General features: G+C 49.4%; 1 protein-coding gene across 1 annotated transcript in view; it reads right to left on the reverse strand.

The window, feature by feature from the left end:
• Positions 1-14,978, reverse strand: part of RFX6 (regulatory factor X6) — a 432,357-nt gene that overhangs the window by 154,840 nt on the left and 262,539 nt on the right. Inside the window, exon 13 of the mRNA XM_085609250.1 lies at positions 10,584-10,693. Within this exon, the coding sequence (XP_085465376.1) occupies positions 10,584-10,693 (110 nt within the window). The remainder of the gene's footprint in view (positions 1-10,583; positions 10,694-14,978) is intronic.

Genomic DNA, 14,978 nt, shown 5'->3' on the forward strand with positions numbered 1-14,978 from the left:
CCCACAGTTCCAGAGCCTGTATGGTCGACCAGGGGTTCAGGTGAGTGCAGACTCCACTAGCTTAGACTGTGCCCCTTTTGTGTGACAGTGACTTCTGGCATTGTGTCCATGTGTGACAGACATGCACTGTTGTTTGGAGTGGGTCCCAGGGTGTGGAAGGCCTCATGTCACCCATGCAGAGCATGCTGTGTTTCCTGTGTGCACTCCTCACTTGCATAGTGCCTACTGTGACAATGAATGCAAGGTGCATGCCACATTCTGCCTGCATACTCCTCCTGGGGATGTTGTTTCCACAGTCCTGATGTGATCCTGTGTTCCCCCCAGTGTGACAGGTGTCAGTACCCATGGATGTGTGTTTGTTCAGTGTACCTGTGCTGTGAGTGTCCAAAGGCCGTGTTCGTCCCCTGCACATTGGTGTGTGTGTTAGTCCCCTGTCATGTGGGTGAGTGCATATGGGGAGTGTTGCACACAAGCAGCATGAGGGATGGATATGGCCTGGCCATCGGATGTGAGCAGGGAGCAGTGCTGTGTGCATGCCGTGCTGAGCCAGCCCCACACCTGTGACACCCCCGTCTACTGGCACATGGGCAGAGTGAGGTGTGTACCCGCAGTTGGCAATGCCATGTGATTGTCCTGTACCTGTGTGTGTCTGTGTACTCTGCTGAGGTAGCATCAGTGTGCTGGGGCAGGTGACTGCTGTGAGGTGCTGTACATAATCCTGGTGTAGCCTGTGAGGCACAGTGTGATCCCTGGTCAGTGAGTGTGTGGTACCCCTCATGCCACCCGTGTGCTTCCACTGGCACGTAGTGCATTTGGCCTTCCACAGTGGATAATGTCCCTATGACAAAGGTGCAATTAGTTGCATGCATACCATGGCCTGTTCATAATGAGGATTGTTCTATATGTGTGTCTCTGTGTCTTTGCTCATGTGGATTAATGTATTCTCTCTTTTGCATCCTCACAGGTAGGCGCCATTGCCAAGGGGGAGATCTGGAGGGAAGCCGTCAGTGCCGTGAGGGGTACAGAGGGTCGGAGGCGGAGCCTGTCTCAGGTGAGGAAACGCTGGCAGGACATCCGGTGCTGGACGAGGAGGATTGCACGGCTCCTGCTGGGGGACTCACCTGAGAGCCGTAAGAACCGTGGCCGCCGTCGTCTGACCCACATCCAGAAGCGTGTGCTGGCGGTGGTCTTCCCCGATATGGACAGGCGCCTACAGGAGAGGCAGCAGCAGGAAGGGGGTAGGTACATGTGTGTCAGTTGTGTGTCCCCAGCCAATGTAAGTGTGCAGTTGCATGGATACACTGCCAGGGTTTGATTGTGCAGTGCGTCAACTTCTCCACAAAGTAGCACAGTGCTGTTCTCACTCCCTCCCTTCCCCTCCTTGCAATGTGTTCCCTGGTCTGTCGCCACTCTTGCACAAGGTTATTTATGCAGGCAGTTCATGCAGGTGCCCTATGCTATCAGCATCATGTGTGGGGGTGATGTGCCACAGGTATGGGGACCTTGCGTGTGCCATGGCCAATTTCAGTCATTGTGGTGTCCATGTCACTTGGCACTGATTGTGAATCACGACATAGGGGTGTGTCTCCAAAATGTACAGCCTTCCAGCATGCATGTCCAATTGTGTGCCCTCTGACATGATGTGCCTGAGTGGGAGGCCTGCTAAGTGCAGGGACGGTTGCTTAATTTGCAGTCATGTCCATCCTGGACCATGGAGGAGTGTGGGCACTACTGTGCCCTGGGGCACCTCTTCCTAGGTATCATGTGCGTCATCCAACAATATGGCCATTCACTGTGTCTTTGCCATGGGTTGCGTAGGGTGGCATTGTACCCTGGGCTCAACTGTTAGGACCTACAGGTTGCTACATGTGTCCACTGTACAGGGGGACCCATTTTGCTTGTGCATACTCACAGTGGGCATTACCTGTGTGTGTTGTTGAGACAATCTGATGATGTTTGCCTGTCAATGATGTGTGGACATGGCCACCAGGGGCTGTGTGTTTACAGTCATGAATTAGTGGAGGCCATGTGTTTCCATCCCAGAGTAAGAGGTGTACATACTTTCTCCGTCTCAATGAGATTGTCTCAGGTGTGGGTGGTTTGTGCGTACAAGGCCTACATGTCAGAAGCTTCATCCTCCTTGCTGGGTTTAGCCTGTGTGTGATGTTTGACTGGACATACGCTCAAGGTGCAGTGACCCTGTCATGTGTGGCCTGGTTTCATGTATTGCCTTTGCAGCATGCGGCAAGAGTAAATGGATATGATTCATGCTCATCCCTTTTTGACGACGCAGTGTGGTGCAGGTGCTGTGCACATTTGTCCCCAGAGGCTGACTCCTCTCTAAAATTTCAGGTGCAGTGATTTGCTGTTGTGTCATGATCTCCATTGTGTCTCAGTGGCATGGTGGGTAGAAAAACTGTGTGTTCCATGGCCTACATGTGTACATTGTTTTGTAGGTGTTACTCCTGTTGCTTTTCAGGCTATGCAATGTGACCTATGTATATTTGACTCATGTGACATAAGTGTACAGGTGTCTGATTTTCTCCTGTCTCTTCACCTTGCCCACAGCATCGCCGGGGGACACGGAAGGAGACACTAGCACGGACCGGGAGGAGAGATTGAGCACCAGTACCAGCAGTGCTGTCCTGTCTGGCACATGGAGTGGCACGGAGGCCGAAGGGAGTGAGGCGGAGGACCTGTTGACTGCCAACACAGACTATGACGCAGACGGGTCCGAGGCTGAGCTCCCAGAGGTGGCGGAGTCTGCCCCCCCAGCTGATGGCAGCCCTCCACATCCCCCCGCCACCTCAGGTTCCATCACCGGCCTCCCACATGCTCGTGGCCCTTCCCTCCGTGCTCGGTCCCCACATGTCTCCTTCCTGCCAGGCACCGCACCCCCTGCCCCTGTCACCACTGCTGCGGTGAGTGCGGAGTCTGTGGACATCCTGAGGCAGTTGCAGGTTGGTCAGACTGCGATGCTAAATGTCCTCCATGCCCACACCCAGGTGCTGACCCAGATGGAGGCATACATGGAGGGCATGTCGGCTGCGCAGTCTGACCAACGGCAGTTGCTGAGGTCCATAGACTCCACACTGACTGCAGCACTGGATCTCCTGCAGCGCTGCGTAACACCCCCTACCCCTGCCCCATCCACAATTCCCACTCCCGTGCCTGTCCCACGCACATCCAGACGTCAGCGTGCACGCACCCCAACAGACACAGGCACCACACCACCAGGGAAGTCGAAGCGCACACCTCCTGTCACGCACACACAGGGTGAGGAAGGCACACCCACTGGGTCGGGGGGGAAACGTAGAACACGCAGCCACAGTGGGAGTCCGCATTCCACACAACCCACTCCCTCCAAATCCACTCCCCTTAGCTCTCCTGGCCAACAGTCAGTGACAGCATCATCCACTGCGAGTGTGCCCCCCAGCCCCAGGATGACACCACCCCGCAAGCGGTGGAGGCGGGACCCGGCCAGGGGAGTTGAGTCCCCCACCCTGTCCACACCCTCCCCCAGTGGCGCTGCGACCCATCCCTTTGCCCCCCCCCCCTCCTTGGGGCCTGTGGTTGGATTGGGTACGGGGGAGTCGCTGGGGGAACTTGCCGACGTGTGCAGCGCCATTCTGTCCTCCACCTTTGGCGCTGGCACCCCCCCTGTGGCAGATTCATCCCTCCCTGCACCCACAACACCTACCCTTTCCCCTCCTGTCCCTGCGGTGCCTGTTTCCACCCTCCCCCCTGATGCCCCCTCTTCTGTGGATGAAATGGACTTGTGAACTGTGCAGGCAAGCTAGGGGACACACGTCCCGATGTGTACCCCCCCCCCGGACATTGCTGCTGGGCTGGCCCATGGCCCTTGTACATAGTGGACATTTTCTCTGATATATTTTCCTGCTGAATAAAGCCTTTTCTTTTTGTTTTGCACACTGATGCTTTCCTGGACTTGCTGTTGGTGCTGGTGCTCCCTGCGTTGGGGTGGTGATAATGTGTTAGGGGTCTGTGAAATGTTGGAGTGTGCTGCTCATGGGGTGTACCCTGCCATCTGCGTGCCATCACAAAGGTCTCTGCAAATGGTATTTGGTCATGTTTGCTCTCACTGTATGGTGACATTGTCCCAAGGTGTGTTCCGTCCTCTGTGGCCCAGGCCATTTTTCCTGCAGGGTGTCTCCCAAATGCTGTGCTGTGCTGTGTCTACATTTCCTGGATGTGTGAGGGTTGCCTTTCAATATAGCCATGCTGGCTCAGCGATGGCTCCGCCTGCATCTGGGGTATCACCCTTGTAGGTCACTGAACTTGTTGATGGGGTATATTGTCCGATGTCTGGGCACTGCTGGGAGTGATAGGTACACACCCCTCCTGTGTCTGGGCACTGCTGGGAGTGATAGGCACACACCCCTCCTGTGTCTGGGCACTGCTGGGAGGACCCTGCACCCACCCCTCCTGTGTCTGGGCACTGCTGGGGGTGTTTTGCACACCCCATTCTTATAGCAGGTTCGGTGCGTACATGCACGGGTGGGGGTTTGGTGCGTACATACACGGGTGGGGGTTCGGTCCGTACATACACGGGTGGGGGTTCGGGGCGTACATACTCTGCTGGGGTGGGGGTTCGGTGCGTACATACACGGGTGGTGGTTCGGTGCGTACATACACGGCTGGGGTGGGGGTTTGGTGCGTACATACACGGCTGGTGTGGTGGTTTGGTGCGTACATACACGGGTGGGGGTTCGGTCCGTACATACACGGGTGGGGGTTCGGGGCGTACATACTCTGCTGGGGTGGGGGTTCGGTGCGTACATACACGGGTGGTGGTTCGGTGCGTACATACACGGCTGGGGTGGGGGTTTGGTGCGTACATACACGGCTGGTGTGGTGGTTTGGTGCGTACATACACGGGTGGGCGTTTGGTGCGTACATACACGGGTGGTGGTTTGGTGCGTACATACACGGCTGGGGTGGTGGTTTGGTGCGTACATACACGGGTGGGGGTTTGGTGCGTACATACACGGCTGGGGTGGGGGTTCGGTCCGTACATACACGGGTGGGGGTTCGGGGCGTACATACTCTGCTGGGGTGGGGGTTCGGTCCGTACATACACGGGTGGTGGTTCGGTGCGTACATACACGGCTGGGGTGGGTGTTAGGTGCGTACATACACGGGTGGGGGTTTGGTGCGTACATACACGGCTGGTGGTTCGGTGCGTACATACACGGCTGGGGGGGGGTTCGGTGCGTACATACACGGGTGGTGGTTCGGTGCGTACATACACGGCTGGGGTGGGGGTTTGGTGCGTACATACACGGCTGGTGTGGTGGTTTGGTGCGTACATACACGGGTGGGCGTTTGGTGCGTACATACACGGGTGGTGGTTTGGTGCGTACATACACGGCTGGGGTGGTGGTTTGGTGCGTACATACACGGGTGGTGGTTTGGTGCGTACATACACGGCTGGGGTGGGGGTTCGGTCCGTACATACACGGGTGGGGGTTCGGGGCGTACATACTCTGCTGGGGTGGGGGTTCGGTCCGTACATACACGGGTGGTGGTTCGGTGCGTACATACACGGCTGGGGTGGGTGTTAGGTGCGTACATACACGGGTGGGGGTTTGGTGCGTACATACACGGCTGGGGGGGGTTCGGGGGCGTACATACACGGGTGGTGGTTCGGTGCGTACATACACGGGTGGTGGTTCGGTGCGTACATACACGGCTGGGGTGGGGGTTTGGTGCGTACATACACGGCTGGTGGTTCGGTGCGTACATACACGGCTGGGGTGGGGGTTTGGTGCGTACATACACGGCTGGTGGTTCGGTGCGTACATACACGGCTGGGGGGGGGTTCGGGGGCGTACATACACGGGTGGTGGTTTGGTGCGTACATACACGGCTGGGGTGGGGGTTCGGTCCGTACATACACGGGTGGGGGTTCGGGGCGTACATACTCTGCTGGGGTGGGGGTTCGGTCCGTACATACACGGGTGGGGGTTCGGGGCGTACATACTCTGCTGGGGTGGGTGTTAGGTGCGTACATACACGGGTGGGGGTTTGGTGCGTACATACACGGCTGGTGGTTCGGTGCGTACATACACGGCTGGGGTGGGGGTTTGGTGCGTACATACACGGCTGGTGGTTCGGTGCGTACATACACGGCTGGGGGGGGGTTCGGGGGCGTACATACACGGGTGGTGGTTTGGTGCGTACATACACGGCTGGGGTGGGGGTTCGGTCCGTACATACACGGGTGGGGGTTCGGGGCGTACATACTCTGCTGGGGTGGGGGTTCGGTCCGTACATACACGGGTGGGGGTTCGGGGCGTACATACTCTGCTGGGGTGGGTGTTAGGTGCGTACATACACGGGTGGGGGTTTGGTGCGTACATACACGGCTGGTGGTTCGGTGCGTACATACACGGCTGGGGGGGGTTAGGGGGCGTACATACACGGGTGGTGGTTTGGTGCGTACATACACGGCTGGGGTGGGGGTTCGGTCCGTACATACACGGGTGGGGGTTCGGGGCGTACATACTCTGCTGGGGTGGGGGTTCGGGGGCGTACATACACGGGTGGTGGTTCGGTGCGTACATACACGGGTGGTGGTTCGGTGCGTACATACACGGCTGGGGTGGGGGTTTGGTGCGTACATACACGGCTGGTGTGGTGGTTTGGTGCGTACATACACGGGTGGGGGTTTGGTGCGTACATACACGGCTGGGGGTTCGGGGCGTACATACCAGGGTGGGGTGGGGGTTCGGGGCGTACATGCACGGGTGGCGCTTGGGTGCGTACATACACGGGTGGGGGTTCGGGGCGTACATACCAGGGTGGGGTGGGGGTTCGGGGCGTACATACACGGGTGGCGCTTGGGTGCGTACATACACGGGTGGCGGTTCGGGGCGTACATACACGGGTGGGGGTTCGGGGCGTACATACACGAGTGGGGGTTCGGGGCGTACATGCACGGGTGGGGGTACGGGCCGTACTTCCACGGGTGGGGGTACGGTCCGTACATACCCCTGCCCACGCTCTGCGTGCCTGGGTACGGGCCGTACCCATGCCTTTGGTGTGTGGGTACGGTGCGTCCCACCATTGTTGCGGGCCGTGGGGTCCGCACCGTACACAGGCCTTGGGGGCGTGGCTACGGGTCGTAACACGCGTACCCCTACATGACCCCAGCAATGCTGGTACGAGCTGTACCAAGGCCTTTCTGACGTGGGTACGGGCCGTACCGCTATTGTTGGAGTGACGTAGGGGGACGCGTGGTACGTTCCGTACCCACGCTCTTGCGGCCTGGGTAGGGTACGTACCGGTTCGCGTGACCATCCACTTCCGTTGTGGCGGACGCTTGCGTTGCTGGCCTTGCCCCCACCCCCTGGAAGTGACCAGGCCCTGATGGTCAGGTATGTCCAGGCCATGTGTGATTTGGTACCATGTGTTGGTGTTGTGTGTCCTGCCCCTGCCCCCCCCTTTGCCCCTGGTTGTTGTGCTGACCTTCTGCGGCGTCTGCGTCGGTTCCTGTACGCCAGGTGGACTGCTAGGAGGGCAGGGATGGCACGTAGGTTCGGGTCCATGTCTGTTCGTCGCGTCCAGCTGCTCCTTGCGTGTGTCGTCCTGATTTCCCGGCAGTTTTTGGCAGCCGGTAAATATTTTCCGTGCGGGATGACGTCGGTTCGAATCGTACTTCCTGGTTCGTGAAACGTAGGCTGGATGCGTACCGACGTCACGTCGGCTCCTTTCAGGATCGGAATTGTGTTTAGTTTCTGTTCGGTCGGTGTTTTGTTCGAATCGTACGGAAATGGTGTTTCCGTATGAATCGTACTTGCATTTTCGGATGGATTTCGCACCGGGTACGAGTCGGACGGAGAAAAGGCTCCGTCCGACGGTTCGTACCCGGTTTTTACCGGATCGGAATTGGCACCATAGTGTTGACTGCAACTGATTCCTAGAAGTGAACAGAAGGAAGGGGACTGGGAGAGTTACTGGACCTGTGAATGATTAACTCTCCCTCGCCTAATCTGGATTTATATTACGGTGTTCCCTGCCATGAGAAAACAATCCTGGCAGCCATAATTGCTTTCACTGATATGACAGACATTGAACAGGCACCATCTATTTGTGTTGGCTGAAAATGACTCTTCTGCATGCTTCTTGCAGAAACGCAGTATATGGAAGGCTGTATATAGAAATCACAGTCAGACACTCGATGGGTGGTAGATTTTTTTCTCCAGAAATCTACACTTACTTTAATGCTGGATTGAGAGTGCCCAGCTTGTCACAACAAATTGAGGAGCAGAGAGAATATATGGCATAGGTGTGGAAGGGATTTGTGATGTTGATACAGTACGATCTGCTGCCAAGCTTGCCGTTGACCACAATAATGACTCTGTCATCCTTTTTCCCTTTTTCACATTCCCACTCTATTATCTCTTCCTCATTTTACTCCTTAAACATGATCCAGAATATCTCATCACCAAAGAATGGAACTCTTTCTAATACTTACTAAATGAAACGATTAGGATCAGTGAGAGCATACCAGAGAACAGCACCTGTAATCTAGGCATTACTGCAGGACACGCCCAATGGGTTTCTTGGGTTAAGACAAAAGGCGGACCTCAAAATCCACTCCTGACAAGCCAATACACTCATCACGCTTGTTCTCAAAGTGTTAAAGAGTTGCATTCTGCCCCCCTTCTCTCTCTTGGAAGATAAATGGTTCAAATTCCAGTTTCAAGAAACTACATAAGGCAGAGAGTTTTCTGCTCTTTCAAGTAGAAATCACAACACCATAGGTAAACACACATATTACAAATAATGTATTGAAGACACTACTAACAAAAAAGAGACTTCTCTAAATTCATCAAGAATTGCATTAATCAATCTAAAATTACTTATAGTCCACCCAATCAACAAGTGCTGTGCCTTCAATCAATATTCCACAAAACATAGACATCTTCCATTACCACATTGACAATATCGAGGATACCCCTTTGTGGTCCATATCTCAACATTCATATTAAAACGGACTTGCTTTAACATGTTTATGAATACAGATGTTGCTAAACAAATTTCTTCCCTTAAAGCCACCATATTATGGCAAAGTCGCCTCGCCCCGCTCACCATTATCAAATCCCTCTCCACTGAGCAACCACACAAAGCATCATCACCAAATCCCTAAAAATTGGATTGATTATCCCACTACTGAAAATGTTATCCTAATCCTAATAGCCTTGCCAACTGTGGAGCCATCACACACTGAGAATGTAGTAGATGGATAATAAAGAAAGAAAACAACATTCAGCTGCATGGTCGTGTTAACATGTAGTCCATCAAACACAATTACCTTTTTCAATTAAAAGCAAAAGCAGCAAGACAGCAATTATTCATGTCAAGCATAATGCCATTTCATCACAAACAAATGCTTTCGGTTCTGCTTGATGTCTTAGTAGCCTTCGATACCTTTGACAGTCAAGCCCCAATCAACATCCGATTATCAGGCATGGCATTTGATAATACTGTGCTATGCCAGTGCTATTCTAGTCTCTCCAGCTGACACCAACCTATCCAGATGGACTTCTCCAGATTCCAACAGCTACCTATAAATAGACAAATACTCTTCAGATGTATCCATCCCTCTGTTGTCTTCAAGCTATAGAGCCAGCCTCTTGAAGTCTCTTTGCTCACTATGGAACCAATTTTCATCTGTGCACCCATGATACACAACATTATATGACAGTCTCCACACAAAGGACATCAAGTGATGTAAAAACTGTCTTGCCAACATCTAAAAAGTTTGTCAATAACATGCCTCAAAATGTAGACAAATAAAATAGATACTGCCTATTACGAACAGCCCCAAAATGGCCAAATCCAGGCTCTCCTTGGATTCAGAATCCAAACTGCTTTAAGTGCAAATGCACTTGGACTGTTTATCAGCAGCATACTTCCCCACAAGACCCCCATGAACATGGAAATCCACACTCACTGCTACCCGAATCAATGCTTTTGAAGTGGCCTTTATAGCATCAATCAGGTCCTCGACATTTCCTAGCTGGAGTGTGGCAATGAACTTCCTGCAACCATTGCTGACTTTTTCATAACTTCATTGATCAACAGCCATCATGCTGCTTCTCAACTCTTTAAACAGGATAAAGAAAACCAACCATTTCTCTGAATTCTCCATAGCCCATCTGTTATTTACAGAGGTCTGCTACATCTTTAATTGGTTTGCACAATATGTGTTCCAATAATACTTTCATACATTACAGAACAAAATACTGAAAATCTTGTTAATCACAGACAAAACATAACTTCTAGGCTACTCTTACAAAGGAGGGAGACTGCTATAATCTGCAAACACTTCAAGTTTATGTTAGACCTCGTCACCAGCAATATATATATTCATAACGCTGTGGCCTGTGCTGTAGGGTCTGAGATATGCCTAGCATTGGCAGTAATACAAAACGTACTGCAGAGAATATTTTTCGACAAATTGATTGTGTTAGCAAAGCAAACTTGTAATGTAGAATTTATTTGTTCTGTCATTTACCCCTTAGTAGTGTCTTTGGGAAAGTTATGAAAGGTACCTTGATGACCCTTAGTTCTACAACGTTATCCAGCCACTCAATGAACGACTCCACAGTGGCATTCTTTTTCAGCAGGTCTTTCAGTTCTTGGAACACTGTAATAGAGTCATCTACAATATAAGAAACAAATAATGCAATTGTATCGTGAAAAATATAGTAAACCATCAATACATTGCCTTTGTTCAAAAAAGCAAAATAAACAAGTTAAAACGGAATAGCACATCAGTTTCAAAAATACTCTTAAAATCAGGGGCCTGCTGCTTTTTTTATGGTTGCCTGGTCAACCACTCTTTTCCCGTCTATTTACACGGAGGTAAGTACACATTTAAATTAATAAAACGAATTTCATTGCACGCGCTGTATCGCAAAATGCGATGCAGCGCGCGCAAAATAATTTTTTTATTAATTTAAATGTGTACTTACCTCCATTCATCCATATTCCGGTGTTTACATTTCGCCACTCTGCCCCTCCCCCACCTCACTGCCCCACCGAACTCCCTCCACGAGCCGCTACTGAATCTCAAATTATATGTAACAGGAAAAGGCGGTTTCCAAAGTCATTTTTTTTATATTTGCCATATTCTACTGCAATTGTCTGCTAGGCTAGACGCCAGAATGTTGATTTCATTGCCACTGTTTTGCCCTAAAAATGCAACGGGACATGTAGAAATGAGTTTAATTTCCACATTAAAGCAAATTGAAAGCCCCTTGGTTGTATCAAAACTGCAGAGTAAATTATGTTCAAACTCTGGTCACTGCTTGTAAGGAACACAAGTTGACTTTGAAATTAAGCACTATGTCTGTCCAGTAACTTTACAAACCTCCTAGAAAGAGTTAACAAATATGTGTAGAGTGAATGTGTTTTTACAGAGTGAAAGGAAGCAGTCAGTATGAGAGTGAGATAAAGAAGCTATATTCGCCTAAAAAGGCCGTAAAATCTGCAGACTTGCCAGCAGACGCCCTCATTAATTTTAAAGAGACGGCGGACCTTTTAACTATAAGTCAACTTTAGGAAGGAATACAGACTTATAGGCCTGTTTTAGAGTTTGGGGGATGGGTACTATGGGTACTCCGTTGTGACAGATATCCAGTCCGCCTTATTACAAGTGCATTATGTCCTTATGTTCATGTTAATTCACATTGAACAGGTGTCTCCTCTCTAGTTGTCAGGTACAGTATTACACTTACAATACAGATGCCGGCCTGCAGAAGTGCCAGTTGTAGTGTATAGGGACAGTGTTAAATGATACTCTGAGGACCCGATTATGAGTGCCTTTGAAGGATATTAAGTATTTATCATCTCTGATGAATACGGGTAGCCCACACCAAAAGCTACTTCCTGGTATTTACTGGTCACTTTCCATTGGTATATCACTGCAGATTTGACCGGCCAGTAACTACCTGGGAAAACCTCCAGGAATGCAGACTTCATCTCACCCAGTAATTACCAGGTGTGATAAACTTCATACATCTTGCAATAACGAGCCCTGCTTGCACAGGGGCCACAAGTTTCCAGGCACTTATGATCAAGGCCTTAGTACGATTTTTGACCTCCTAAAATTCTAATCTAATCACTTTCTACTCTTTCCATTTCCTACCGCTTGTTCGTGTGTTCCCTGATAAGACATTTACAAGTACCTGTGCATAATATAGATTTCCCTAACTGGCCACCACCCCAACTGCATGTTTGTACATTAACCAAGGTAAAACCCCAAGAAACATTGTCCAATTACATTTCTCACCGTATTAAACACCATAACCAAACTAGGTGTATTTTCCTCGCTCGACCAAATAAACGTAATTTCTTTGGAATTTATTTGAGATAATTAATTTAGGGTGGACACACACCTGAAGAACATTTGACCACTTTACAGAAAATACATTTTGTAACTCTAGCAGCTTGAAAATAAGAAAGATATGGAGTGCAGGTTGAGATCAAAATACAGAAACTAGCGAGCAATAAGGGCCTGGGAAGATTTCATTTAGATAGTTCTAGAAAACACATTGTATAGTCTTTTAAACATTCTCACGACATTTACATTTTAATATTATTTAACAAAAGTACATATATTTCCATTTTTAGGAAATCCAAAATCCTGTTTTGCAGGCATTAGTGACATATTAGCCCATTTCTTCAAACTCATCACCCTAGTTCTTTCCCAATTATCGTTCATATTCTCATGGTCAGTGACTATGATACCCACATTACCTTCTTTCTTTGCATAGTTACCTTTTACAGGATAGTTTAATGATGTGCAAAATCGCATATCTTTTTACTACAAACATTTGCGAATTTCAGTGATTTTTTTTTTTTTAATTACACCAAAATATGCTTTCATTGCAAAACGTGTTCTGCCAGTATATTGGATGATTTAATGAATTTTGCACCATTCATATCAAAATCTTGCATGATACCATCAGGAGAACTGTTCGACTCGAAGTAGGCAACGGCCATCCCTTACTTTGTAAAGAGATGATAGCCATGTGGACTATGCCTGTGAGATCCTTCACTTTATAGGGAAAACGTGACTCGTCTCCTGGCAGTGGTACACTAGCAGAACACCCAGTCACTTGCCCAGCATATTTTTACATGGTTTGCGTGGAGGTGGCTGAATATGACTAGAAGGTTTTGGGGGCAAAGCGCATTACACTGAGGCTTAGTTAGTCTGACATAAGACATTTCATGGTGAAATTATAATAGCAGAGACTTAGAAATGTAGCAGCATACTGGATCGGAAGAGTAAATGACACAGATGACATTCAGTAGGGATTGAAAAGTATATAGTTAGGTATTTAAGGAATAGAATGATACTAGTACATTGAGAGAATCAGAAGAAATTTGATGTAGGGAATATTGAAGTAGAGAAAGCTTGACACCAAGCTTGACACCATATATTTATGAATTTGAATCAGACTGATCATATATTTTAAAGAGTGAAGAACCGCAAAATGTTTTCTCCTTAGACCCATGATAATCAAACATTTTCTTATCCACCATCCTAGATCCAGCACACTCGGAAGTAATCACCCCCTGTTCTGTATCAAACACTCCTATAAAACCTATGACATGCATCACTAGATACATAATCAGGCAGGTGCACCAATCACTAAATTCTGTGACCTTATCAAAACAGGCAGGGCCTGATTACAAGTTAGGAGTAAATGTGTGGAGATTCTCGGTGGCATATTATCAAGGGCCATATCGCCGCTTTTTTGGCTTTAAATGGATAAAAAAGATATCATCGCACTATTAACAAGCTCACGCTAACCCTTGTTAGCACTTGTTTTCGCGTGATGGCTGCCGTTTTTTTATCACCCTGCATGCCATCGCTAATGACATGCAAAGTAGGCGTTCCTGAGTAAAACAGCATGGGAGAACTCGCTAACACGGCTTCGTGATATCATCAAGCCGGCAGCAGACCCTAGAAGCGATGAAAATAATCACACTAAGCCCCCTTTATCGCAGGAATTTAACTCCTGCTATAAAGTTGACTTAGCCATCTTAATAATGGGAGGTGTATTGCAAGGCTAAGGACACAGGGGCGGTTCAGCAAGGTTTTCATTATCGCTCAAAATATATCGCAGCATTTCCCGCGCTATTCCCGCGTTTTGCTGCTATCGCTGGATTTCTTATCGCCTTTGAGATAAGCGTTGATGATACCGCGCTAAGTTGGTGATGGAATCCAGCGATAGCCGGCGATAGAAATAAATGCGCTAAGGGCGCTCTGCGTTATTTATCGCAGTTTGTTGATAATATGTCCCTCAGTGTTTACCATTACCATTTATGACCAGTATATCTGCACATATTTACCCCTACTAAGAGTGAAACCCCTCACAAAGAATAATAACTGTGTAGACACAGAATTTCCATCTGGCAATCCACACAGTATTCCCTTTTTCGAGGGATTTAACTTACTTGCTCTGAGCAGCTGGTAAATGCATGTGAAGGTTTCTGTCTGGTGAGGGACACGGAGGGGGTAGGCAGAATTGGCGAGGGAAAAGAAAGATTAGTTCTGACAAGAAGGAGCAGGAGAGGTGGACGAAACAGTTTAATATAATTTTATCGGATGGCAATTCTGGCCAGTAAAATTCTGTCCGGTTTTCCCACATCTCAGAAAATTGGGTACGAGAGCACCAGGCGAGTCATGATAAGGTGGATCAGAATTCCATCTGGTACTCAGGGCCCCAATGTTCTGTCTCTTGAATCTATATGGTGAAGGGCTTTGACTTGTTGTCCACAACTTCTTGATCCAGGATAGTTGTGGGTTCCCTATGAAATAAGGCCTTAAGAGCTCATTAGTTTGTGCATGATTCTGTCTGCGGTCATCTTGAGGTTTTGGTGTTCGATGTGATTGAAGTGAACTACCAGAATTATAATAATTACTTAACTAAATC

This window comes from Triturus cristatus, chromosome 6 (genome assembly GCF_964204655.1).
Source record: "Triturus cristatus chromosome 6, aTriCri1.1, whole genome shotgun sequence".
Taxonomy (NCBI): domain Eukaryota; kingdom Metazoa; phylum Chordata; class Amphibia; order Caudata; family Salamandridae; genus Triturus; species Triturus cristatus.